The sequence below is a fragment of the Pleuronectes platessa genome, chromosome 4 (assembly GCF_947347685.1).
Source record: "Pleuronectes platessa chromosome 4, fPlePla1.1, whole genome shotgun sequence".
Lineage (NCBI taxonomy): Eukaryota > Metazoa > Chordata > Actinopteri > Pleuronectiformes > Pleuronectidae > Pleuronectes > Pleuronectes platessa.
Genome location: NC_070629.1, coordinates 28613633 through 28640733, shown reverse-complemented (window position 1 = coordinate 28640733; position 27101 = coordinate 28613633). Strand labels below are relative to the sequence as shown.

Below are 27101 nucleotides of genomic sequence, written 5' to 3'. Positions count from 1 at the left end.
AAACGCTCCAACTTATCTCCATATCAAACTGATTATCCAGCTGCTCGGCGTCAGAGGACGGTCAGTGTGGACGCTGGAGAGACAGATAGAAAAACATTCATGTAGAACTGACCTGGTTCAGCTCAAACTCTGATTCACTGGTTTAACGTCAGGTTTGAGATTCTGACACCAAACGAGCTGGAGGAGCTGAAACTCAAGAAATGAAAACTGATGCAATGAAATAAAGTTTTTGGAGTAAATCAATCAATCAGACTTTATTGGTACAACAGATCTCAATGTAACACAAAGTGATGTAGAGAATAACAGCAATGAGAACAGTACAAATATTATAAATAATAAAAACTGATTAGACCACCCATCCACACACAGAAAAAACAATATTAACAGGAAGTGAGGAAACATCGTTGACCTCATATATTTGAAATGAAAGAAAACGAAAGGCAGGCAAATACATATGAAATAATAAAGATAAAAGAATAAAATACTAAAAGAATAATGAGTAAAACAAGAGATAAAAAGTCAGGTATTACAGTGAAAAGTAAATTAATGAATTAATAATTTAATAAAGGAATGAAATAGATTTAAACGACAGTCGAGGATTTATAAATAAACAGAAAGATAATAATCTATAATTAATTAATATTCAATCAAAGTCTGAGTAAAATGTAGAGCTGGAGTTTGCTTTTAAATATTCAATTCAAACTACTTTATTATTTAAGTCACACTGCTGGTGATTCATTTGGAATAGAACAGAAACAAAATACAAAATAAAACAGACATTTATTACAAGATACATGAGGCATAAGAATAAATAAACTCAATGAGACAGATGGACACCTGCAGAAGGGATGAATGACTTTAAGAAGGAGAGAAAGAAATCTCTCTCTCATAAATCATAAAGTAGATCTGAGTAAATGTGCTTATTGCTGCAGGATGTTAGTTTCGAGATGTTCAGCTTCTCCTCTGGTGACAATGAGCAGATGTTTCAGCTGCAACAGGAAACTCCTCAGTTCAATTCTACCTGGTTTCAGCAGCACCGCCTCAGTCAACACTGCCGCCTGGTGTTCAACCGGCAGTACCACACCTGGGTTCTACCTGCTGCAGTGAGAACTCAAACATGAATAATTGGTAGTTTCTGATTTGGACTTTTTACTGGTCACAAACTAACAGAGGTGAATATTTTAAATTGGGTGTTTTCTGTCGTTTTATAGACAAAACAGCTTCAAACTGAACGAGGATGAACAGAGTTGTTCTTCTGTGACTTATGAATCTTTTTTGTGTTATTTATAAAGGATCCACGACAGTTTATATTGTCACTCAGTCGTTCATATTACAAACATGTAGAGTAAAAGGAAATGAGCTGGTCAAAATGAGGATGTTCCTGATTGAACGAGGGGGAACGGAAGACATGGGGAAAACAAATGGAAAGAATTTAGAAAGAAATCTGGAAATTAATTTCTGAGGCAGCTGAACTCGCTCTGACAGGACGAAGAGTTGGATTTAATACGTCACAGTTAATAATTCAGAGAACACTCACTGAAACCTCACTAGACTTCTAGAGGTAAAACAGTATCAGCTGATTTATAAGTTTCCTGTGGGTGAATATGAATAAAAGTCACCTTCTGTCCTCTGTCCTTGTTTATTAAAAATAGTTACAGGATCACAGCTCAGGAGAACAAACACTTTATTCAGTACAATGATTATATACAATGGGAAACACGTCTCATTCCTCCTTCTTCTCCACTGGTTTGGGTAAAACGTCTTCACTTCTGAACCACAGAGCTTCACTGGTGTGGCTGCCGATGATCGCTCGCTGGATGAAAGGTCCTGAGAGGAGGAAGAGGAGGAGGAGAGAGGAAGAGAAGGAGAGAAGAAGAAGAGGAGAGAGGAAGAGGGAAGAAGAGGAGGCGAGAACAAGAGGAGGAGAGAGGAAGATGTTCAAAAGTTTGACAAAGACAATAATATTCTAAAGAAAGAACCATGAACACTAAAATGACAGAAACCAAGTTTGACTGAATAAATATATGTTTTTAAGGAAGAGCTAATAAAAAAAAACAGTTAAATATTAAAAATCAATGGTTTTCTCTTCAGCAACATTCAGAGAGAAACTAACTTCTTCTTCTAACTTCTGGTATTAAGCTGCTGTGATTGTGATAAACCTGAATCCAGACTGACGTGGACGTTCTCTGAGGAGAAACTTCCCAACATGAAATAATCCCGGCTTTGTTCCCGAAGCTGGAAACGATCAAAACAAAAAAACTCGGAGGCTTTTGAAAACTTTAAAGTCCCATTATGAGGCTGAGCATGAATTTGAATGTGATTCTATTAAACAGCTGCTTCCAGTGTCTCTCCCCCACACACCCTCCGTCTCTCTTTCATTTTTAAACAAGCTCCCATTCCCTGCAGTGTCCCGCGTCTTTACTTATGAATCCTAATTTCAGCAGCATTTCCCCTGTTGTCTACTGGTTTCTGCACCCGGGTCTTTATTTATCAGCGTGCACAAGAGCTTTTGTCATGAATAATTCCCATAAGGCCTTGGGGGGTTTTACTTTTCCTCACCCACGCGTTGCGTTTATGCTCTTTTCTCAGTTTTAAGTGTTTATCTGTGAGGTTTCCTCTTGGTTCGGCTCCTGCTGCAGCCAATAGCTTCTGTCCAAACCACTCTTTAATAGATGTTGATGTAGATGACCTCACTTCTTCATGCAGCTAAATCAAGTTCACAAATTCGGCCTCTCGTCGGGGGGGGGGGGGGTTGACCTGCTGCGTAATGTTCACTGGCACAAACTCAGAGAGAGTCAGCCGCCATCAGACGGGCCCCGGGGACTCGGTTCAACACGCCAGCTTCAAATTACAGAAAAGGAAACGAGGCACCGAGCGGGACGTTCCGGTCAGCGTGGCCTGGAGGACACTGTGTGGCCTGGAGGACACTGTGGCTGTGGGGGACACTGTGGCTGTGGAGGACACTGTGTCCCCGGTGGGTTCAGCAGAGCGTCAACACTTCTAGGTGGAGCGGTGAGAACTCCCATCATATGGATAATCACCAGACTTCAGCCGCTCACGTTTCCTGTCGCTCTGCTCTGAAGCTAAATATATGAAAACTGGTGGACGAAAAAAAAAATGATTCTGAAGGATTTCTGAACCGCGACAGGTTGAACCTCGTTTAACATCCTTTTCTCTTTTGTTCCTTTTCATCTCACCTGTTCATATTATTTTCATATTTAGGTATTTCAGGTGCAAAAGGAGCAATATGTGTGTCAGCTCATCTATTAAACTTAAATTAAGTTTCATTGTATCAAATGATTCCACGAGGCAAATGTTTTTTTAGCAGAACACAGAACTAACTAGGGGCTGCTGGGAAAGCTGCTCTGCAAACAAATTACCCCCCCCCCCCGTTGTAAACAGCCCTCAACCTGCACGAGAGTCCACAGTCACTGATTTCAAGTTTTCTGCTGAAGAGACACAAGCTTAAACGGCAATCTGGTCGAGAGAGAGAGAGAGAGAGAGAGAGAGAGAGAGAGAGAGAGAGAGAGAGAGAGAGAGAGAGAGAGAGAGAGAGAGAGAGAGGGACTTGAGATGAATGGGAAATGTAAGAGCTCTTGATGTGAGGAGTTCCAGGTCACAAAGGGCCGCTGCTCCACGAGCCTCCTCAATCAGACTTACTGAGAGCTCTGCAGTTCACTTCAGTCGGGGCGCGGTTAATGGCGTTTTGTTTAGCGAAGCTCAGAGTCAATTATTTTTTAGATCATTTAAGCCTCTCGCTCTAATGAGGCTCCATTAGCCGACGATTAGCCTCGGCGCCGGGTTATTGAAGGAAAGTGGGGAAAATGAAGAGAAAAGAATGAAGTCACCCTGCTGCCCCCTGCAGGTCGTGAGCTGAGGTCGTTTCAAATCTGTGTTTACAGGAAAACTCTGCAGCTTCAAATCACCTCCATTTTACACGTTTCCTCGTTAAAGAAAACCTGTGGAACTAGTGGACTGAGCAGCTGCGCCCCCTGCAGCCTCATGTGGGGACTGACTGTGATGTCAAAGCGTTTCCTCTCTGACAGCAAAAGGAAATCAATAACCCGGGTGTAGTTTGATTCTGAAGAGCTGTCGGTCAGTTCCTGTTGACAGAGGGGGAGCAGTGGTTCTGTGTCAGTGGTCAAACATGTGGTGTGGACTGGTTTTAGTGGGCGTACCCATGTTGGCCGGTCGGTGGGAGCAGACATCGATCAGGATGCTCTGCAGGTTGGCGAAGATCTGCTCTCTGGTCATGTCCAGCTGTGCAGAGGGCAGAAAACAGGAAGGAGCAAACTTTGAATACTGAAACTTAATGTCCTTGATATAAAAGCATTTCTATGTCTTTTCTCGTGTTTTGAGACGACAGCGCTCGTATCTGAGACGTTGTGGGTTCATTTTGTTTGTTGTTGTGTTTGGGAGCAGATCTATCCCGACTCACCGTGGCGATCTGGGTCCTGACGAAGCGGTCGCTCTCCACCATGTACTCGTGACCCATTTTAAACAACGCCAGCATCTTGGGGATGTTCACGCCAACGGAACCTGCGAGACAACAGAGAGAGAATTCACATCTAATGAGTTAATATAACAAACCTTTGACCTTCTTCTTCTTCAAAGTTAAGTCTCAATTTGTCAACACACACACAGGACGAGGTGTTTTCCACGCTCAGCCTCTCTCACCTCTCTTGCTCTTTGGAAACTTCTTCCTCAGTTTGTTTTTTAGCGGCAGAAGCTTCGGCAGGATTTCTGGAACGGCCACGTAGAAGTCGGCTGAAATCTCATCGTCTAAGATCTGGAAACAGAAAGGAGAAAAGAAAAGTCAGATCGGATTAAATGAAACTTCACAGACTCTGATGCACAGAGAGAATAAACGGTGTACACATTCAGAACAAGCTCCTCAGTCCTCAGCTCTTCTACTGGTTCTTATTCTGAAATGTTGTCCGGGGGATTTCTTTAACTGATAAACAGAGAATTAATCCGTCAAAATTCTTAATGTCGTTTCCAGGTCCACATACGTCTCTTACAGAGCCTCCCCCCCCCCACATGAAGGATTACAGCATTTTGAGTGATGACCACTGTTAAGGTGGAATTTAACAACGTCATCGCGGCTGCCAGAAAGTTTGATGTTTGGTTTTTCAGTCGCTGCCGAGATGAATTCCTCTCAGTGCTGTTGAACAGCAGTTAGTGATCAGTGTGTGGTCCAACACCAGCAAAATACCAATGTACCACTTTGTAGAATCATCATTCTTAAGTTTAATGTTCTAAACCTTCACCAAAAAATAATTAAACTGATCATAGGTGGGATGAACTGTTATTTTCACTGCTATTCGCTTTGTCCAACAAAAACAAAATACGTTTATGGCTTCTTCTTGGTCATTTTAACTTTGCTTGGACTTGGAAAAACATATTTTAAAAGTAAATTCATTACAATCCGACAAAAAGAAAAGTGAGAAAGTAAAATTAACTCAATATGAACTTCTTGTGTGATGTCTGACTCACCTGCTGTATTAGTTCTGCTCCTCCAGCAGCCACCGCCCCGTTCTCCTGAGCAACTTTAGCTTGATTCGGATCCTGCAGAGAGAAGCAGTGTTGTTACCCATGTGGATCTGACCTGGGGTCTGCCGGCGTCTGGCCGACCACCACAGCCTCGTTCATTACGCTCGTGAAAAAGCACTTCTATGTCTCAAAGCCACCACTTGTGCTGCTTGTCAGGAATATTCATCTTGTGGTTTGGGTCTCTGTGACCAGAACACATTCACCAGCCCGGCCCCCGCTCAGCGCCGACGAGCCGGGTGACAAATGAATCACGCTCAGACGATACTAAAACAATTCATCAACAACACACGATCAATTGGCTATGAAATTAAGATTCAGTGAGGGTGGAGAGAGAGAGAGAGGGAGAGGAGAGTTACCTCAGTGAAGACCAGAACTTTGTTCATCTCCGTTTTGAAGGGGTGAGGTAAGTGCACGGTGCTCACGAAGGAATCCACTTTTTTCTGTGAGGATGATAATGACAATAATAATAAATATATTTATTCAAAGAAAACACACGATTTGGGGAGAACACACAAAAAAAGGGTCGCGTGTCAATCACAGACCAACTTCAGGTTATCGTTTCGAGGAAACAACAAACTCCCGAGGCTTTGATTCCTCTGTCTCACGGCTGTTTCAGCTGATTAACCTGAACCTGCCTGTGTTGTTGAAATTGAAGCTGTGAATATCCGGGTGCTGTGTGGAGGCGAGGTGATAACGGTACCAGGGGAACAGGAGCCAAACAAACCTGCCAAGTCTGAAACCATTTGTCTCTAACAGACACTTTGGCAGGTGATCAAACGCCGGCGGGACCACGGAGTCAATAGTGAGGATCCAGCTGCTTCTCCAGGAGATTAACAGGAAGCTGTTTCCATTTTAACAGACTGTGCTGTCAGCTAAGGGACGTCACTTTACATCTGGCCTTCAGTGTCACGTCCATTTCTCTATTTGTGTATTTATACACTGGAGTCTGTATTTGTTATGTGTTCTGTATCTGGCTCATGTTAGTTTTCTTTAACCTGTCAATGGATGACAGATGTAAATTAGCACATTTGTTATTTTATACGTATTAATTGTTAGTCTATCAAATGTAACTATTAGTTTAAAATACCCTTTACAACCTGCCAGAGCCAAAGGCGACGATATAAACTCTGAGAACACTGAAGAAAAGCAGCAGTTCATCAACCATTATTGTGTATTTTAGTCACTATTTCTATATTTCTGGTAAAATAAAATACATATAATTGTTTCTGAGAATCAACTAATTGATTTGTCGATTGTTAATTGAGGTCTGGTAATTTTTTCACTCCAGAATCATAAGGAGAGCAGCTACAGCCTCGTTACCTTCTTCTCCAGCTTCATGTCCAGCTTCAGGTCGATGTAAACGGGTTGACTGAGCGGAGTGAAGTCCAACACCTGGAAGTTCTTCAGCAGCTCGATGGCCTCCGCCGGGTTGTACGTGGTCCTGGGGTAGTGCCTCAAAACGTACACGTCATCCACGGGGGCCCACGCCGTCCGGCCATAGGGCTTGTGTCTGTCTGCATCATCGATTACCCTCTTCTCCTTCTTCACCTCCTTCTCCGCTTCCTCCTTCTTGTCTTTCTTCTGTGTCCTGACAAACAAGTCGAAAAATACTTGACTCGTCAGGCCTCGTCTTCATTTTATGGTTTGCGTGATAACAACGAGCTCTACTGCCAGACTGTTGGAGGGGGAAGACGGACAACGTCTCCAAAGTCTGGACGGGAAGAGCTCGTAAACTCACCTGACGGCTGCAAAGGTCCTGACGGGGAGTTTCCTCTGTGATGCTTGGGAGACGCCCGTGAAGCTGGGACCAGCGGCACCGAGCAGAGGCCTCGGACATCCTGACAAAACTGGAAAAGAAACAAAAGGCTAGAATTTAAAAAAGAAAAGCAAGCTGATGTGAAACGTTGCAGCAGAGCAATGAGCTGCATGAAGCACAACCAGGTGGTTGTTGTGGATTTGAATCAAACTATATTGAGGAAATGTTGACATCTGTAAAATAGATCATAATGCAAAGTGAACAGTGTGTTTATCTGTAGTAAATAATGTAAATGTTGGCTTCTATAAACACAACAGGCTGAAACTACAGACACTCGCGTTGATAGATATTAAAACCCCGAAACCTCGTTCAGAAATCTGCCTGTTTAAGACAAACTCTCTTATCAATAAACACACGCATAAAAAAAAAAAAATATTTTCAATGACAGGTCTAATCACTTCTATTAACTCTTCAATTCGGCTGCACATGACCAATGACACATGATCTTAATGTAGCTTAACTTCCACTCTTCTTGTTTCATTAGCGCTTCTCTCCTCCGCCCACCACGACGTGTTGTGGTTCAGGAACGCACAGCACAGACCGGGGACTCCATCCCCAAAACGACTATTAGCGTTGAATTAAAAGCTGCCACGTTAATTCTATTAAAGCCGAATTTAACAGAAAATGTCACTGATTCTGAAACGACCACACGCGATGTTATTCAAAGTGTGGAATTGTTCAGTAAATTAGAGAAAATTCAGAATATCACATTTCCCCCGACGAGGCTCGGACATTCTGTGTTCTTCAACCAGGTGAGCTAGCGAACACAGAAGCAAACACACAAATAGACAGTTTATTATTCTCTTATCTTATAAATGAACTGGTTTAAAACCAGTTCCACTAAAGTGAATTAAACTGGAGCAGCTGACCTTTCCACACAATCCGCGTGCAGGATGCCATGTCTGGGAACTTCTCTGCTCCGGGTGGAAACAGCGAGGCTGTGACAATGGTTCCGCCCGAGGAGGAACAAATCTTAAAGAGTGATAATCTAATGGATCTTTAAAAAGAGAATATAATATAATATATGGTGAATTTAAGTTGTATAGACTTTAATTATATCGTGTAAAGTAAAACACACAAAAATGTAATATGTTGAAGATGTTTTACTTGGTGAAATCACTTTGTGCCGGATTCTACACTCGCTTCCATATATTCATATCTTCTTAGGAAAAAACACGTGGGTGTGTTCGTCTATAAAATATTGATTTAGATATTGAAATGGTTTGGTTGTACTAACTAACTATAACCCCATCAAATCTGAGGCAGCAAACTCTTCTAATGTTTTGTGTTTATTTATAAGTTTTTGTGTTACACTAATACCACTATGATATTATTATAATACCCTAGAAATATGATACACATTAGTACAGTCATATACTTTATATTTTAAGTGTTATGATTATTCAGTAGAAATTGATATATTTGGGCAGTAAACTTCACCTTTCCTTAGTTAAAAAAATCGACTAATTACTAAGTATAAATGTATATTACATTTTTTTTGTCCAGCACTAATACCACTATGATATTAGTACAATACCCTAAATATATGATACACCTGAGTACAGTTATATACTTTTAAGTGTGTTCCATCAGTGAAGCATCAGTTTAATTCCATCAGAGGTTGTTCATTATATATATTCATTGTATATATTTTATTTATTATTGCCTGTCAGCCCCATGTTTTCACTTTATTATTTCCAATATTAGATATAAACAGAACTGAAGAACAGGTGCTGAAAGTAGAGAGAGGAGAGGAGAGGGGAGGGGGGGGGGATGGAAATCGGTGTGGCGCGCCGCGGGCACGAGCGGAAGCCGTATTTGTTGTTCTTCCCCGTGCTTCCGGGACGTTGAGGGTCTGCGCGGGTTCGATGCTTATGCCTCCTCCGGCTCCGCCAGTGACCCGTGTTCCTTCGGCCCCGCATGCAGGTAACGTCCCTCCGCAGCTTCTCCTCGGGTCCGGGACCCTTCACCCGGGACTGTCCCGGGTTAGAGTCACGCTCTTAACCCCGCTTTCCCCCCCTCGCTCCCTCGCTTGACTCGTGTGTTTGTGTCCCCCCCCCCACCCCGCGCTCCGCCTCGCTGGGTCCCGGGCGGTGTGTGCTCCTGCCGCCGCGAGCCGCACTGACCCGGCGCCAGGGATCGGAGCTCACCCGGCGGCTGCTCGCACCGGGAACCGGCGCTGTTTTCAAACCGTTTACCGTCAGATAACGTGGAGCCGTGACCCCCCCCCCCCCTTCCAGAGTGCGTTCACCCCGGTGTGACAGCTGCTCAGACCCCCCCCCCCCCCCCCCCCCCCCCCCCCGCACGGGGCCCTGTCACTTCTGACATGACAGCTGTGTCTGGAACCCCTCAGCTGTTCTAATACCAACACACGTCTTAAACCATAGCAGCTGCCCAGTTCTCCCAGCAGTAGACTCCCAGTTCTCCCAGCAGCAGACTCCCAGTTGCTTCTAGCATGCAGTGTCCCCGAGTTTAAACCCCTCACATGTGATCAGTGTGTGGTTGTGTGGGGTTGTGTGTTTGTGTGTGTGTGTGTCCGCCGGCAGCCGCCAACTTGTGACCCGGTCCCGTGTAAACAGGTTATATAAGAAACTTCTTCTTCACTGAGCAGCTCCAGTAAGAGCCCCTGGGATCCTTCATGTAAAAATACTCTGTCACAAGTACAGCCCCCCCCCCCCCCCCCCCCTTGAAGTACAGAGCAACACGTACCCCAGAGTATTTAAAAGTATAAGTAAACTTGGTGCAGAGAATGTGTTTCTTGTGTAATAAATATCATTAATAACTCTTCATGCATGAGCAGCAGGTTCAGTAACTGTTGCACTGAGTGTTTCCCCGTGTTTATATATTTATAAATAATTACAGTTTATTGTTATTACACTTTCTTTTTCCTTTGGACGTGTCACTGCAGATCCAGAATGGCACACATCGTGTATCCGTTATGTTTACAACGTGATCACTGAGATACACAGTGTATCTCACATTAAGTACTATTCCCTGGAAATACCACCTGTATTACTATTATCAACGTCAGACACTTTCTTGTGTATAAATACTTGCAGAACAGAGGATGTATCTTGGTTTTTCTTTATTCATCTTGACAGTCAACAGCCTGAGCAAGTTTTTATTTGTATTTTATTGTAACTTTGTATTTAGTCTTATACAACAATAAGGATTTGTTGCTTTTGTCTATTTTAAACTTAAATGTTTGGATGTTTGACTTTTAAACTGTGAAAGTTATTTAAAGATTTAAGACGTTTTTCAAACTAAAAATAGTTAGCAGATTTGTTTTAAACAAAATGCCCAAGACCAAACACGTCATTATTACACACCTAGAAAAATATTTTATATATGTTAAATAATTTATTTTGTATATAATATTTAAAAAAAATCGTAATTAAACCACATAGATTTTTATAAAGTGTAAGCTTTTTATTTTGGGCTATAATGGCCATTGATTATTTTGTATTTATTTTGTATATTTATTGATTCAATGTTTTGAATATATGTTTTCAGAACATAGTTTATAAATGCCACAATCCAGAGTCTGCCGATCGGCTATTTATTAATTGATAAATCAATGCCGCTCTATTCCTTTTCTAATTTCTTTTATCATTATTTGTCTGCTCTCTTTAGCACAGGACCGATTCCTGCTCGTGGCTTTTCATCGGTTTCTGAATTCTGTCTCTCAGATTAACAGGTATGCCAAAGGAAAAATATGACCCTCCAGATCCCCGCCGATGTTACACCATCATGTCATCCGAGGACGTAGCCAATGGGAAGAAGTCTTACTGGGCTGAGCTGGAGATCTCTGGTCAGTCTAACTCACTCCCCTCTGGTTCTGCCTCCACAGAAACGTCCCGGCTGAGCAGGTTGAGGTTTTAAAATCGTGTCGGGATCGTTTTGGTTCGTGTTTTGGTTTCTGTTGAAATCGAAGCGGAGCTGAATTGTCTGATTTCTTGCGCAGAGGAAACTAATAATAATAAATAATCCTGAATCTCAGCCCCCATTGAAAAGATGGATTCTCCTCCTGCTGGTTCGAGGAACATGTGTGAACCATACGATGAACTTCTCTCGACACCGACCCTCAGATGGTCTCTGATCAGACGGGACCACGAGGCCTCTGAGGATTGTGACTGAACGAATGTCAAACTGAAAGATGAAAAATTAATTTAGCGTAGAACCAGGTGCTCATCAGGTTTCTAGTGTCATCACAAAGATTTCTTTCTGAATGAAGCTACTGAGGGAGAACGTTAACCTTTTTCTTTCAGCTGGTTTAATTCAGCTGTTTAAACTGGTCCCAGAGTTCTCCACCAGTGTCGGGTTACTCTGCTGGATTCTCTCAGCCTGGTTTAATTGTGTTTTTTTTGTGTCACATGTTTTTCCGGTTGTTGTTTCATGTGGTTTTTCCCTGTGAGAAGCATCAATGTGCCAAATGAAGAACTGAATCAGATATTGTTCTGTCCTGAAAAGGTCAAAAATTAAAACAGTCTGTTTAGTGTTGAGCCGATCAGAAGGTTGTGTATCTGATGTTTGTGTGTGTGTGTGTGTGTGGACGCAGGGCGGGTGAGGAGTCTGAGCAGCTCGCTGTGGACGCTCACTCACCTGACGGCGCTGCACATCAACGACAACAACCTGAGCCGCATCCCGCCGGACATCGCCAAGCTGCCACACCTGGTGTACCTGAACCTGTCGTCCAACAAGCTGCGGAGCCTGCCCGCCGAGCTGGGCAACATGGTCGCTCTCAGGTTGGTCAGAGACACCTTCAGGGACATCAGGGACACATGAGCGTCCCCGCAAGCAACGGCCTGCATGAAAACCAAACAGCCTTTCACTGCGATGATGAGTTAATCTGAATGTTCCAAATTCTTTTCAAAATATTCTCTTGCTTAAATTTTATACTTATGATCTATATCTTTCATTTTACTTAACAGTGCATGTCCTTTCTTTAAAGATAAATTGTTCATTCAGAGGATTATGGGACAAACTTTCCCAAAGCATAGAAGAGAAAATATGTGTTGGTGAGATTGTGAAAGTGTTCAGAAACACAACTCACCTCAAAATGTAACACAAAAACGAATATGATGAGCAGGGACAAATCATTTTGACTGAAAGACAATGGAAGTTGCATCAGAGACGAGGAATCACCGCTTTGTGACAGAGAGGTTGACGTGTGTGTCCTGTGTGTTGCAGGGAGTTGCTTTTAAACAACAATCTTTTGCGAGTTCTGCCTTACGAGCTTGGGAGGCTGTTCCAGTTACAAACCCTGGGGCTGAAAGGTGAGTGCTTTCTGATCTTAGTTCCATCACGTGGGACAAACAACTTGGTTTAATCTGTGTTTAACTTTTGGACTTTACACTCTGGTCTAAACCTAAATATCACAATATTGGTTTGTTTCCTGTGCGGAATAAACGTCTTTGGATGGATCGGACTTTCTTAAAATGAAATTCTTTGCATGTTTCATATTTAGTTAATTTATTCATGTGACTGTTGTGCAGGAAATCCTTTGTCCCAAGATATCCTGAATCTGTACCAGGAGCCGGACGGAACCAGGAAGCTCTTGAACTACATGCTCGACAATCTGGCCGGTAAGCGGCTCGGGCGCCTCACCTCACCTCACCAGTGCTTACTGGAACTCATGCATATTTAACCCTGTGGTTTATTGTACACCTGAGCACCACAGGTACACGACAGCTGGTGTACTGTTGTGTTAGTCGTGGACAAATGAGCACTAATCCTCCTCCTCCTCCGGTTTCCAGTGCACCCAGAGCAGCTCCCCCAAAGACCCTGGATCGCGCTGAAGGAGCGAGACCAGATGATGCCGGCAGGTAAGACGGGAGCGGTTTCACCTTCAGCCTGCTGGAGTCAAGACCACATTTACAGTCTCATTGTAAGTGACACGTTATTCTGTCATCCGGTTTAATGTGTCCTCCACGTGTCCGTCCTGCAGCCGTGTTCACGGTCATGTGCTACAACGTGCTGTGTGACAAGTACGCCACGCGGCAGCTGTACGGCTACTGTCCGTCCTGGGCCCTCAACTGGGAGTACCGGAAGAAAGGCATCATGGAGGACATCACCGGCTGTGACGCTGACATCATCAGTCTCCAGGTAAAGAAAGAGGCTCCTGGTACAACCACAGCTTTAAGCTAAATTTTGAAAAACTAATCAGACGACCATTAGAGCAGAATGTATCGAGAGTCTAAAGCTTTTCCAGAGTTTACATTTGACCAATGAAGAACACGGCAGCAGATTTTCCGGGTCTGATTCATTCACGTGTTTAAAAACATCAACACGTCCACTCGCTCTCTGTGAATCGTCCTCTTCTTGAGCTGAGCTGATAGAGCTGATCTGTAGATTTAAAAACTTGCTTTTTGCTGTTATTAAAAATGCATCTTAAGGAGGAAGTAACTTCATCGTGATCAGAGAAAATAAGAAATGTTCTCACTCACACATCCTGTTCCTTTCACTCACTGCTGTCGTCTCTCGTCCCCGTGTCGCTGCAGGAGGTGGAGACGGAGCAGTACTACGCCATGTTTCTGGAAACGCTAAAGGAGCACGGCTACGACGGCTACTTCTGTCCAAAGTCTCGCGCCAAACTGGTTTCTGAGCAGGAGAGGAAACACGTGGACGGCTGCGCTGTGTTCTTTAAGACTGAGAAGTGAGTTTACACTGTGGAAGGTGGTTCTCTGGACTGAGCCACGTTCACATCGGTAGAAAACGAACTCAGATTATCAGACCACACTGTGCCTGCAGGTGGTGTCAGCAGGAATTCTATGATTTATCTATGAAGTGAATGATTCATAGATCAAAGTTCTCCTCCCTGGATATTGATGCCTGGTGGTGTTCCCTCCTGCAGGTTCACGCTGATCCAGAAACACACGGTGGAGTTCAACCAGGTGGCCATGGCCAACTCGGAGGGCTCCGAGGTCATGCTGAACAGAGTGATGACCAAAGACAACATCGGCGTGGCCGTGCTGCTCGAGGTTAACAAGGACATGTTCTCCGGCGGTAAGAGCTGATCTGTGAACTGTGCAGACCAGAACCCAGGAGGGAACATCACTGCTCTGGTTCTGGTTCTGGTTCTGAGATCCAGAGGGAGACGCTTTGGGCCTCAGAGCTTCACAGACACTCGCCCTACTTCTCCCCAGTTTAACCAGATTGCTCCAGTGTTATATATATATATATGTATATAATTGTTAATAATATATCTGACAACTGTTATTTCAATTAATCGTTTAACATATTCAGAGCTCCAGGTGATGTCATCTTTGTTCCTTTTGTCTAAATTTATACTTTTGAAAAGACAGATACACTTTTACATTTAATATTGTCTTTAAAATATCATATCTTTACATTATGAGTTATATTTAATCTACCCACTTGCACTGTGGCAGATAAATCTAATAAGTTATTCTGTATTTCGCCACAAGGGGTCAGTTGCTTCACAGATCTCTTTGTGTTGGGGTTTGATCACATGATCAGTTGTAATCAGTTCATTCATTTCTCTTGACAATGATTGACAATGTGAAACTCAATTTATAGCCAGAACTTCCCGTTTGTGTTTTGATTTCTATGTATTGTAATTCCCTAAATCTCTTTGTAATAGTTTTGATTTTACTGTCTCAGCACTTTTGAGTTTCTCAACTTGCATAAACAAAGGTCACGTTCTGGCTTTAGTTTTAAATTCCTTCCTCATTCTCGTAAATGTAAAGCTTTATCGGGATGTGATGTTTTTATAGCTCCTTTCAAATTCCTTTCGTTTTTTGCTCATTAACATTTGAGGGTTGTTTCAGGTTGTAATTGTCCAGGTCCTGATTTCTGTCACTGATCTAATCCAGTGGGTTCTTCTGTCTCCAGGCATGAAGCCTCCACAGGAGAAGCAGCTGATCCTGGTGGCCAACGCCCACATGCACTGGGACCCCGAGTACTCGGACGTGAAGTTGATCCAAACCATGATGTTCCTGTCGGAGCTGAAGAGCATCGCTGAGAGGGCCGCGGGCTCCACCGGCTCGCCGACCTCCGACCCCTCCTCCGTGCCCATCGTCCTGTGCGCCGACCTCAACTCGCTGCCCGACTCCGGTAGGACCCGAGCCCCTGTTAACGCTTGAGCCTCCCACTCTGGTTGGTTGGTTCCCATGTTGTGTTAAAACTGTGTCGAACAGTTTGATCAACACAGCGCGAGCCTCTTTACGGTCGTTTAAAATAATGGTTTTGTATTTATAGAGCGCTTTACAGACAGTTTTACATTCACCCATTCACACACACATTCATACAGAGCATCTATTCGCAGCACTTTGTTATTCTATGGGGGGGAATTCAGGGTCCAGCATCTTGCCCAAGGACACTTCGGCATGCAGATGGGTCAGACTGTGGATCGAACTGCCAACCTTCAGGTTGGAGGACGACCACTCTAGATAGATAGAATCCTTTAATAGTCCCACAGTGGGGAAATTACCCCTCAGCCACAGCCACCAAAATAAGAAGGATTAACGTGATGCACCTTTTGCAATGGAAGTTTTACTCTTGTGCAGGTGTGGTTGAGTTCCTGAGCAACGGAGGCGTGTCTGAGAACCACAAGGACTTCAAGGAGCTCCGCTACAGCGACTCTCTGACCAACTTCAACTGCAACGGCAAGAACGGCACCTCGGACGGGAGCATCACCCACAGCTTCCAGCTGAAGAGCGCCTACGACAGCAACCTGATGCCTTACACCAACTACACCTACGACTTCAAGGTGAACCTGTATTTCATGAGCTGGTTGTTTAACAAGGCAAACTGTACGTTATGTTGTGAGTGAGACTCTCGGATTCCAGTTGTTCTTCTGCCAGATGATGTCATTTCATTACGTTAGAGAGTCTGTTAATAAGTTGGCGCCATTTGAATTGAATTCCACAGAGTAAGCACTTTTCCAAAAGGCTGTTAATAGATTGATGGTGATAGATACTAATAGATACTGGAATTTTTTATTATGATTTTTTTATAGATTGTTAGCGAATAATGGAAATTGGGGGGATTCTTCTTGCTGATTTGTGGCCTTGAAGTGTAGAAACCACACTTCGCCCATTCTGTGTCAAAGGTTTGGAAACTGCTGGTGTCAAAGGGCGTTGAACTAATAACCACCCACAGCTCAACAGTGTTTTCTGTGGAGTTTCCTGTTTCACCACGGCGTCTTTACAGATTTATGATCACTGAGGTCGGTTTGTGGGCGTTTACACCAGTGACGACAAATAAGATCATGATTCACGACCGATTAATAACAAGAGATGAGTCAACACATTAGTGGGCAGACGTATCCGCTGTGATGCAGGAGACTCTGACAACACAATGAGTCTCGATCAATAAGACGTCACACAAAACAAAAAACAGGAAACTTTTGTGTAGCTGACAGACGAACACACAAAGCTGTGTGTGAGAGAAGATGGAAACCGGAGAGGTTGATAAAACCATCGTTAAATTATCCATTTTAACATGATAAATACACTGTTACAGATTAATTCATCTTTATAAAAAACTAAATATCAAACTCACAGTTTCAGGCTATGTTCTCATCCCTGTCCATTGTATTTTGGGTTGTGGTTAGATAAAGTTATACAACAGCTTTGTTCTAAAGGAAAAGTTCTATCGCTGCTCTCTGATCTGATTCACGACCATGTGACCGTTTCTCTGACTCTGTGTGTTTGTGTCTTCAGGGCGTGATCGACTACATCTTCTTCTCCAGGAACCACATGAGCGTACTGGGCCTACTGGGGCCACTGGACAGCCAGTGGCTCACCGACAACAACATCACGGGGTGCCCCCACCCCCACATCCCCTCGGACCACTTCTCCCTGCTGGCCCAGCTGGAGCTGCGCCCCTCCCTGCCCCACCCGCTCAACCCCCTCAACGGGCTGCACCTGCCCGTCAACAGGTAGTGCAGCCTGACGGGGCCCCGCCCACCCGTCCTGTCCCACCTTTTAAACACTGCCCCCCCCCCCCCAGCTTTCTACAGGACCCTGTACAGTTTACCGATCACGATAGACCTCAGACTCCATCCAACCCTCTCCAGCCCTGAGACACACTGACCCAGAAGGAGTGAAGCATTCGCCCTGGTTGTTGCTCCTCTTTGTGTTTTTTTTTGCACACTGTAAATGTGTATTTGTTTTTCTTCCCCCCCCACTCCCCCTTAGAAACCAAATGTTGGGCTCGGGATGAAGCTGCTTTCTTTTTGCCGTCGACCTTTTTAAGAAATATCCTCTGAATTTTATTTGGGTTAAACAACACAACTTAACGCACTACAAACACATCAACACAATAAGTTCAGATTGTTATAGGAGGACGTGAAAGGTTTGTTTACATCAGTACATGTTTTAATATTTTTGAACAGCCAAGAAAACCCTAAAATACATAAGTCGACAATACGAAAGAAAATACTTTTTAAAGTACTATGCTTTTAAAAAAAAAAACACAGTATAACTTTGTTGTAACACTAAACTGGTTTGTTTCATGGGAACTAGAAGCTGGAATCACCTCACGCCACAGGTAGATAAACCACTGGTCAATACAGCACTGGGGGGGGGGGGGGGGCAGTTCAGGGGGCACTCAGACTGCCCCCCCCCCCCCCCCTCCCCTCAGGTCCATTCACTTCCATGAATGTTGAACCTTCTCCTCGATCGTCACAGACGTATCATGTTAATCTGGACGAGTGTAAAAGATGCAACTTGTGATTTACATTGCCACCAAATTTACCCCCAAATTTACCCCCCCGCCCTGCCCCCCCCCCCCCCGCCACCTTATACACTTTGAATTGTTTTTAAGACGGGAAATATATCAGCACCTCAGTCCTGACGCAGACACACAATGTGCTTTAGCTTCTGCACGTGACCGGCGTCTTCAGAGCATCGTCCTGACTCCCAGCACCTGACTGGCCAAAGAATCCCCCCCCTCCCTCCCACCCCCCCAAACAACAAGTGACTTACACTCTGCAGATATTAAGATTATATTTAATTATCGCTGCCAGAGGGCAAAACAAATAAAAGCTCCTGCGAAGAATCTGCTCCTGATTCGAGAGCAGGAGGCGAATGTATTTCCCAGAAGGTTCCTCTCCACTCTGTGACTTTGTGTCAGGGGACTAGAACCCAGAGCCCTTCACGTACACTGGGACTCAGGGCTCTTCTATGCATCGAGCATTACCTCTCAACCTCCAGACTCTCTGAGTCGCGTCATACGAGCAAAGCCGTTCAGGAAGCTATTCTGAAAATCCTTTATAAGCACAGGTATGAGCGTTACATGCATATATGTTGTTGAAGTCCCACGTGTTGGTGCATTTTTGATAAAACCACCGCTGCACGTATGATCCAGTCCCCAAATCTGGCAAATTAAACGAGTACGATGCAAAAAGTGTAGAAATTGATTTGGTTCAGACTCTTTAAAGGTTTTAAAACATCATCGTCATCTGGTTTTGTTTTAGGACATTCGAGACAAGTATCAGATGGTTAGTTCCAGGACCTATTTATACTTATTTAAAGAACAAAAACTAATTCAAAGCCAAACTTCTAAAGTGTTAAACCTCTTCTAAACCAGTGGCTCCAGAATGTGAGATCAGCGTCGTGAGATAATTAACGAGGCAGCGATCAAGAAAAATCTAAATCATATTGATTGGTACGAAGAGAAGAAGCTGAGGTTCGATTCCCAGCTCGGTCTCTGCAGAGCGACTCACAGGAGTTAAGCTGTAGCCCGACCCCCACATTCAGATCAGTTGAACTGGCCTGTAGGGGGCGCTGTCGGCTTCTGCTTCGGGTTGCACGTGATTTGACTTGAACGAGTCGGCCTCTGGTTCCAGAGCGATCGATCCCCGTGAGCATTTTGAGGCTTATACTTCACTCCTCTACTCACCTCACAGGGTTTCTCTGACTTTTTGTTTTTTGTACAACAGCTGTACAGAAATGAAAAACTGTCTCTGGGGACAGGGCGTCTTTCACATGTCGAGGGGGGGAACGTACCATTCTCCAGACAAAGGGGCGTATGTCTTCGTCACAAGTCCATAGATGTACTTGTTATACTTTTTCCTTTGCCCAGTGATTTCATATGTGAATACCATAGCTCCACCCGTCTGGAAAACCCCTGAAGTCTTTTAACTGGTACTTTGTACGACTCAGTGTCACCGGGTCTTTGAGAGGAAAATCAAAGTTCTAGGTTTGAAAGCAGTTTGTGTTGATGGCTTTTATTTCTCTTCGTCTCAAAGCTTTTTCTCTCGAGACAGATTTTGATTTTGTTTTATTTGATGTGTTCATTCGGCTTCGTGCTCACACGCCTCATCAGCTCGGCTCTGCATCACGTGACCTTTCTACAAACAACGTGCCTAGTTTGTACAATTCCTCCAACAGCAGCACTGCCCATGAGACGAAGACGCTCAGATTAACCCAGCGCCATCATGCATCCATCCATCCATCCATCCATCCATCCATCCATCCACCCATCCATCCATCCATCCATCCACTTCAGAGTTTGAGGACTGATCATTCATTTCTGCCGCAGATCTGAAATCCACACTTTCACCCGTTTGTGTTTTTTTTCCTTTTTTCTTTTGCTGATCCTGCTGCAGATTAACGAGCTGTGTTCTCCACAGGATTATCTAAACTGCCATTGCATGCAAGTTCTGAATGTAAAAAAAAAAGAATCCTGTCGTTCACTATCTGGCCCCGGTTTTTGTTTTTTAGTTTTTTGTTATGACTGTTACGTTTGTTCAGGTTTACAGCAGCGTGCTCCTGAGACACACGCCTCCATGTTCCCTGAGGAACATCAGGATTTATCTGAAGAGCTGTTCTGTTGTCTCAAAGCTGCTCTCACGTGTTCGACGGCGTCCAATCGGGTCGCTGCATCCAAACCGGGGAACATGAATTCAAAGGATATCGTGTAAATGTTTCCCCCTCGCAGTGGATTAACCTGTAAATTACACGAAGCCAGAGATTATGACCTTGAACTGAGTTTGAAACGACCTCTAGAATGCTGCTGTGTAGAGGGTGTGTCCTGTTCATTGTGTCAATGTCTCGTTAACAACACTGAGGATGCACAGGTTGGTGTTCTGGTTAATTTGTGGAAATCTGGCCAATAAAAAATATATATTTCTGATTGGGAAACAAGAAATGGTAAAAACGTTTTAAAAGTCAGATTGACTGTATAAGTAAAAATTGTAATTTGGGAATCTGTCAATTTTAAGAAGGAGAAGATTTAAGGAATCCCCCCCCCCGGCTGGTATTTCTGTAAACTCTCTGCTCCTGGAAACATTTTAAGTATTTTAAAGTCGCTGCTTCCCAGCAACTTTCAGCAGATTTGTTTTATTCATGTGTTAAAAGTGCAGTGAAGTGAAACTGGGTGATGTCCCTCAGCCGCCACCAGCAGTCACCAACTCAAGGTGCTACTTTACTCCTCCAGAGGATTTTAAAGAGCTGCACTCAAACCTGATCTGTGTGTCTCGCATGTTGAGTTTCCATTTCACCAAACTGGTTTTCAGTCGCTCGGCCTCCACCACAGACGGGAGGTGTCGGTGTCGGTGTCGGTGTGGGGGGGGGAGGTGGAGCTGCAGCTCTGTGGTGAGGAGCTGGATCAGACACAGCGGGTTTTGTTCTGTGGAATTCAACGTGTGCATCGTGTTTTGATGATTAAACGTCACAAAGACTAAATTGGCGTTGGCTTGTGGGGACGAGTGGAGGTTTTGTGTTGTGTCGGTGGAGGCGCTTGACTTTGTGTTTCTCTGACTCGACAACACGACAAAGAAAATACAGGTTTAGCCTTTGTAGAGGTCCTTCTTTTATTTTGAAAGCCGAGTTCCCGCTGCACATTGCAGTTTAATACAAACGAATGAAGTTGTTCTCAGTTGTGTCATCAGGTCATTTAACAACTTCACCCAAAGAACTTGATACATGTAAATGGATGAATATATATAAATAAAGAGATTTAAAATCAATGAAAAGTCCCTAAATTAAGTTGATTTTGTTTTTTTATTGAAATGTAATTAACCTGGACATGAAATATATTTTACCTAAAATCCTACAGGGTGATTCCAAATAATTAAATGTATGAATAAGTGAATTCACATTTTATGATGTTATTTTTGGGTATTTTCTTAAAGTTATTAAGTGGAAAGCCCTTTTCTCTCAGTTGCCACATTGGAGATGGCAGTTTTTTCCACTAAGAACCCTTTGGTACAAGATGTATGGGGGGGGGTGCTCGGTGGCTCCTGGGGGCCCCTGCACTGCTAAACAGTTTGTTGTAAGCCACCTCTGCTGTATGAAAATGACTAGAATAAGATCTGTACAAGGCATAAATGACCAAAAACTGATTAAGAACTGCCAATTGAATACTCATATGTATATATATATATATATATGTATATATATATATATATATATATATATATATATATATATATATACAGGAAATCCGAGTTGATATTTACATGTATGAAGTGATGGACGTCTACAAAGGCTACAGCTGTATCTGACATGTGAGCTGTTACACCTCAAACACACACAGACACACACACACACACACACAACCTCCTCATGTAGGCAATAAACTTGTCACTTTTCAAGAGACTTTTCGTCTGTGATTTATTTCTTCATGAAAACAACACATCAGTAACCAGCACGTTGTGGACAGCAGGACAAACCGGATTGTGTTGTTCATTTATACCAAGAAGAATTATTCAGAGACGCAGTTTTAGAGAATGTTACCATCACATGTTTATTTAAAAAATCCGTTTTTGAATCAAATCACATTTTTTATATTAAAATGGCAAAATGGACAAATATGAAGTAGAAAAATCTTTTTTTTTTTAAGTTGGACCACGAATACACTCTCCTGCAGTTAATCCCTCAAGTCACACGAAGCCACAGGATGTGATCAGGCGTCGAGTTTTGAAGAAGCGTTGGTTGAAACGTTGGTTCTGCTCGAGGTCTCGTTTTCGCTGGAATTAAAACAAAAAGAGATCAATTAATTAAAAAGTGATCAGGTAGTTTGGAGTTGTGTTGTGATCGGGGATGACATTTTAAATATATACAGTATTATACAATTAGACAAGGCAAAATGTCTGTTATTGCAATAATCACTGGTCAGCACTAGAGGGCGCCCTCCCACTGATGCAGCCTGACCTTTGAACACACAGATTGTAAATAAAGATCGAGGACAACATCCCAACTTCCTCCCATTATAAAGAAATGAAACCAAAACATCCTGGATCAAAACACTGCCATCATCATTGTGTCTGTTGAAGATGAACTGACAAGTGAATCCTTGAAAAAACCTACACACAGCTAAATGTGACCTTTTTTTTTAAAATTGTGATGATTATTTTTTAATCATATCTATAAACCCTGAAACCTTAATCAATCATTTAATCCTTTCATAAAAAACAAAGTCAAAGTCTTCACCTGTACAGTTTTGTGAGCAGTTCGAGAACCCACTTCTCTTCTGGGTCCACACACACCCTGTGGCCGTTTCTCCTTGTGATCCTGGTGAGAGACAAGTGAAATGAAAGAGTGATGAACTTTCCTCAGGAGTGAGAGTAGGACTCCACAGCAGCAGATCATTCATTCATTTTGATGACGTGAAATAAAACTCTTTATATCTGATACCCACAGTTTTATGAAATCAGTCACGACTACTCACAGGATTTCAGTCTGGCGACATTGACCCGAAACAGGGATCACCTCAATTTTCCTGATGCACTTTCGAGGGACTTGGTTGTTGGTCGTCTGGATGCAGTGACACCCGCGCTTGCGATAAGCTGCGAGGAAATTCAAATTTAAAATTGAGTTAACTCATGAAACTTCGGTCATGTGACCACAGGGGGTCTAATTTACTCCATTTACTGAAGAACTGACTGAAAGCTGCAGAAACTACAAGATTTAATAGGTTTTGCACAATTTTTCATTAAAAACGTGTTTTCAAGACACAATAATTAAACGGAAAATTGTTTAAATTAGTAACTGGAACAATAGATGTGTGCAATATACTATAAATATACAGTAGTTCTTAAGAGTAGAACAATATCCCTCTATGCAGATGACACCTTATTGTTTCATTAAGATACTACAAAGTACAATGATACTAAAACTAATCAAGGAGAAAACTCCTCGAGTTGCTTAAACAGAGAAAAGGTCATCATGTTATTAATCACACTGTTTATGTTATTAACAGTGATCCTCTTACCGTGCAGGGAGGTGATGCAGCAGCAGAGAGTCAGAGCCGCCAGCAGCAGCAGGGGTTTCTGCATCATCATCATCTTGTCGGCTGTTTTGATCGCTCTGCACCAGTGAGGATGTGACACAGGAGCTCTGGGTTTATAAAGCAGCAGAGAAGGAAGTGTGAGGAGGAAAAAACTCCTCTTGACTCGACAGAATGTAAAAATTGATCAATTCCAGGCATTTAGCTGAGTAAGCTGGATTTAGTTTTTCCCATGTGGGACGGTACCCATCACTGCAATTTAAATAAAACAAGGTCCTACATTATTTTATTTATTTAATCACTAGTTGGTTGAAGTGTCAGGTTGAGTTAAGTCTGTAAAACTCTTTTTTTTTTAAGCTTTAGTGCACAAAATTAATCAATCAAATTTTATCTGTATAGCCCATATTCACAAATCACAATTTGTCTCATAGGGCTTTAACATGGTGAGACCTCCTCTGTCCTTAACCCTCAGCAAGAGTAAGGAACAATGACTAAAAACCCTTTAACAGGTAAAGAAGGTAGAAACCTCAGAGACACATGTGAGGATCCGTCTCCCAGGACGGACAGACATGTAGAGGAGGACATCATCAGGATAAAGGTTTTAGCAGCATCGATAAGGGTTAACATTTTGAAGCATAACTGAAGGTCCGTGAATTTATGGATTATTGTAATTTATGGTTGAGTATCTGAGGAGAAATACTACCTATCAGGCAGTACTGCTGTGATCTAATGATGTGATCTATGGTCAGCAGCCAGCAAGATCATGATCCAGCATCATGATCGGATCCACTAAAGTCCACAGTCATTGTCCACTGCCGCCAGTTAGGATCCATCATCAGCTGCCACCTCGGTCGTGGTCCACCACCAGAATCTGATGCCAACACGATAAAGGACCTACCATTATTATCACGATCAGCCAGCACGATACAGAATCCGCCATTACGACCTCTGATAAGCGATCCACAGATCATAATCCACGATGTGGCCACAGCCGCGGCCCTGGATCTGCGGGCGATGAGGCAAATGGACTCCGGGGAAGAATTCAAATCAGTAACATGTATTGATGAGATATGAATTTATTTGATGAGATAACGATGGAGAAGAGGAAGGAGAAGCTGGGAAGAGAAGCTGGACCGGCTCTAACTATAAGCTTTATCAAAAATGTTTTTGATAAAGCCTTTTCAATATTAAAGAACCATTGAATTCTACAGTTGTAGAAACTCTAACAACTGGAGACAGTGAAGTTTGGCCTTGGACAGATTGTGGGTTCGTCCCAGTTTGAAATCAGGAAGGAGAAAATATTTAAATATTGGAGAAGCAAAAAGTTTTATTTTTATTCTCTTCCCCATCCTTGCTGGTAAATAATTTACTTTTGTTCCCGTTGATGACAATAATCCTGATGTATATTTCAAGATTTAAAACTAGATGACCTCAGACACGTCCATCCTGGGAGACGGATCCTCACATGTGTCTCTCTCTGAGGCTTCTACCTTCTTTACCTGTTAAAGGGTTTTTAGTAGTTGTTCCTTACTCCTGCTGAGGGTTAAGGAACAGAGGAGGTCTCACCATGTTAAAGCCCTGTGAGACGAATTGTGATTTGTGAATATGGGCTATACAAATAACATTTGATTGATTGATTGATTGACATGTGAAGTAAACACTGAACTCTACTGAGACCACACTGAGGACCCCCTGATCATCCAGGGCAGGACTCTGGTGAATATTACCGGCACGATTTCAATAAAAATGTATATTTCCACATAATTAAATCAATATGTCGTAAAAAAAAACACTAAGAGTCCATGTTCTAAATCTGAGTCCTGTATGAAATATTGGAAATAATATTTAGGGATGTGCAGTTTTAATTGACAGTAGAGGAGCAGACTCCAGCACAGAAAGTGAAATAAGTAAGATGTTGAACCAGAGAAAAGATTCAGGTAGTTTCCTGGTGCCGGGGGGGGTGGGGGGCAGGTAAGAGCGTATTAGTGTGGACTCAGCTGTTCCTCCCTTCCTCTGGAAGTCTCAACTTCCTCTGGGCGTCTCGAGTCCCTCTGGATGTCTCAACTCCCTCTGGATGTCTCAACTCCCTCTGGGCGTCTCAACGTCTCGCCCTGTCTCTAAAGATGATTTCACACATGAGCTCCAGAGAATCAGGTCCAGACGTTCAGCAGAGGTCGTGGTTAAAGCTCAGATGGATTCACAAAGACACAGAAACCTCTGGAGGGTTCAGGTGGGGGGTGGGGGGGGGGCACAGCTGGTGACCAGTGACCAGTGACCAGTGATCAGTGACCAGCTGCTTCTCACAGTGACCATGTTGGATGTGGAACAAACGAGAAGGAGATGATCTGAGAAACCCAGACGACTAACTCCCGTGAAGCTCAGACCTTAAAACCAGGCGCCTGTAAACGAGATACACAACTGATCAACTGTCAATGTAAACTTTGCATTGACCTTTAATATATAAGAAGAAGAAACATACTGTATTTCACTTCTCCTCAATTTCTAGATAAAACAAAACTCAGAATTCACGAGGAGAAGTTTCGCTGAAGCAGAAGAGAAAGTATCCAGCTGTGAAAAGGAAAGTTATCCCCCCCCCTCCACACTGCAGACACTTCCTCATGACTTCCTGTCTCAGAATATGCCACCTTCTAATATTAGGGTGTTCATTGTCATTTCAACACACTCTGCCAGTATCTTAAACCCAACAAAGGAAACCCCTGGTTGAAAAAGTCCAGACTTTCAACCGCAGAACACAATGTTCAGCCCCCCCCCCCCCGAGATTCAAACTCACCCACAAGACTTATTTCTGTAAAACGGAAACTTTGCATGAAAAAAATCTATTTTCCCTTTGCCGTTAACGGGATTTAAGGCATTTATCAGTTTTATAATTAAATCTACAAGGTTGAAATGTTCTGGACACTTTAGAAGTTGCGATAGTTAGTAGTTCGATTCCCAGTGTTTGCCCACGTTTTAATAAATCTCTATCTCTCTCAATCACAGTCTCACACTTTGTTTCGTTGCTTTACTTTGAGAAGGAAACTCTCAACCACACGCTGCAGCGCTCACACGTCTTAATTTACTGTAAATCCCCGATACGTTGGTTTAAAGGTGAGAACGAGAAGGATTGTTGATTCATACGAGACCGGGGGGGGGGGGGAGCTGTTTATTGTTTTAATGCTTGGTACACGAGAGACGTAAAGATTTGAGTCGATGATTGAGAGGTGTGAACCACAAGAGGGCTGAGTGCAGCAGAGGGTGGCAGTGTGAATCACAGAACCTTGTCTCGATGGAACAGAACTGCTGCCCACTCATTACATGATTAAGATGCAGATTATCTATCGCATGCAGAGAAATATTAATTCTATTTTCCAATCATCAGCCAAGCTTCACTTTCTTGTACTTTTCTTCTTAGACTTTAAAACTTTCATTTGGTTGAACTGCAGGAACAACAGGAGGAAGTGGAGACGGGTCGGCCATCTTTATTCACAGTGGACGATTCATAACACGGTCTCATATTTATCAATCAAGTTTT

General features: G+C 43.1%; 3 protein-coding genes across 3 annotated transcripts; 1 reads left to right on the top strand and 2 right to left on the bottom strand.

Moving 5' to 3' along the window:
- Positions 1-1479: 1479 nt before the first annotated feature.
- mrpl1 (mitochondrial ribosomal protein L1) lies at positions 1480-8287 on the bottom strand. The gene is made up of 9 exons (XM_053420847.1): positions 8239-8287; positions 7292-7400; positions 6874-7141; positions 5910-5993; positions 5497-5568; positions 4678-4789; positions 4439-4539; positions 4179-4260; positions 1480-1827 (listed from the first exon to the last, which is right to left on the bottom strand). Exons 1-9 carry the CDS (start codon positions 8267-8269, stop codon positions 1724-1726), a joined length of 963 nt encoding a protein of 320 aa, XP_053276822.1. The 5' UTR covers positions 8270-8287; the 3' UTR covers positions 1480-1723.
- Positions 8288-9180: 893 nt separating this feature from the next.
- cnot6l (CCR4-NOT transcription complex, subunit 6-like) lies at positions 9181-17277 on the top strand. The gene is made up of 12 exons (XM_053420947.1): positions 9181-9295; positions 11059-11180; positions 11928-12114; positions 12560-12645; positions 12865-12954; positions 13126-13194; positions 13317-13474; positions 13870-14024; positions 14223-14374; positions 15224-15445; positions 15898-16100; positions 17056-17277. The coding sequence occupies exons 2-12, from the start codon at positions 11069-11071 to the stop codon at positions 17275-17277; spliced, it is 1656 nt and encodes a 551-aa protein (XP_053276922.1). The 5' UTR covers positions 9181-9295; positions 11059-11068.
- Positions 17278-22061: 4784 nt separating this feature from the next.
- On the bottom strand, positions 22062-23714 carry LOC128438757 (C-X-C motif chemokine 10). The gene is made up of 4 exons (XM_053421441.1): positions 23555-23714; positions 23012-23129; positions 22774-22854; positions 22062-22310 (listed from the first exon to the last, which is right to left on the bottom strand). Exons 1-4 carry the CDS (start codon positions 23625-23627, stop codon positions 22247-22249), a joined length of 336 nt encoding a protein of 111 aa, XP_053277416.1. The 5' UTR covers positions 23628-23714; the 3' UTR covers positions 22062-22246.
- Between the last annotated feature and the right edge of the window lie 3387 nt (positions 23715-27101).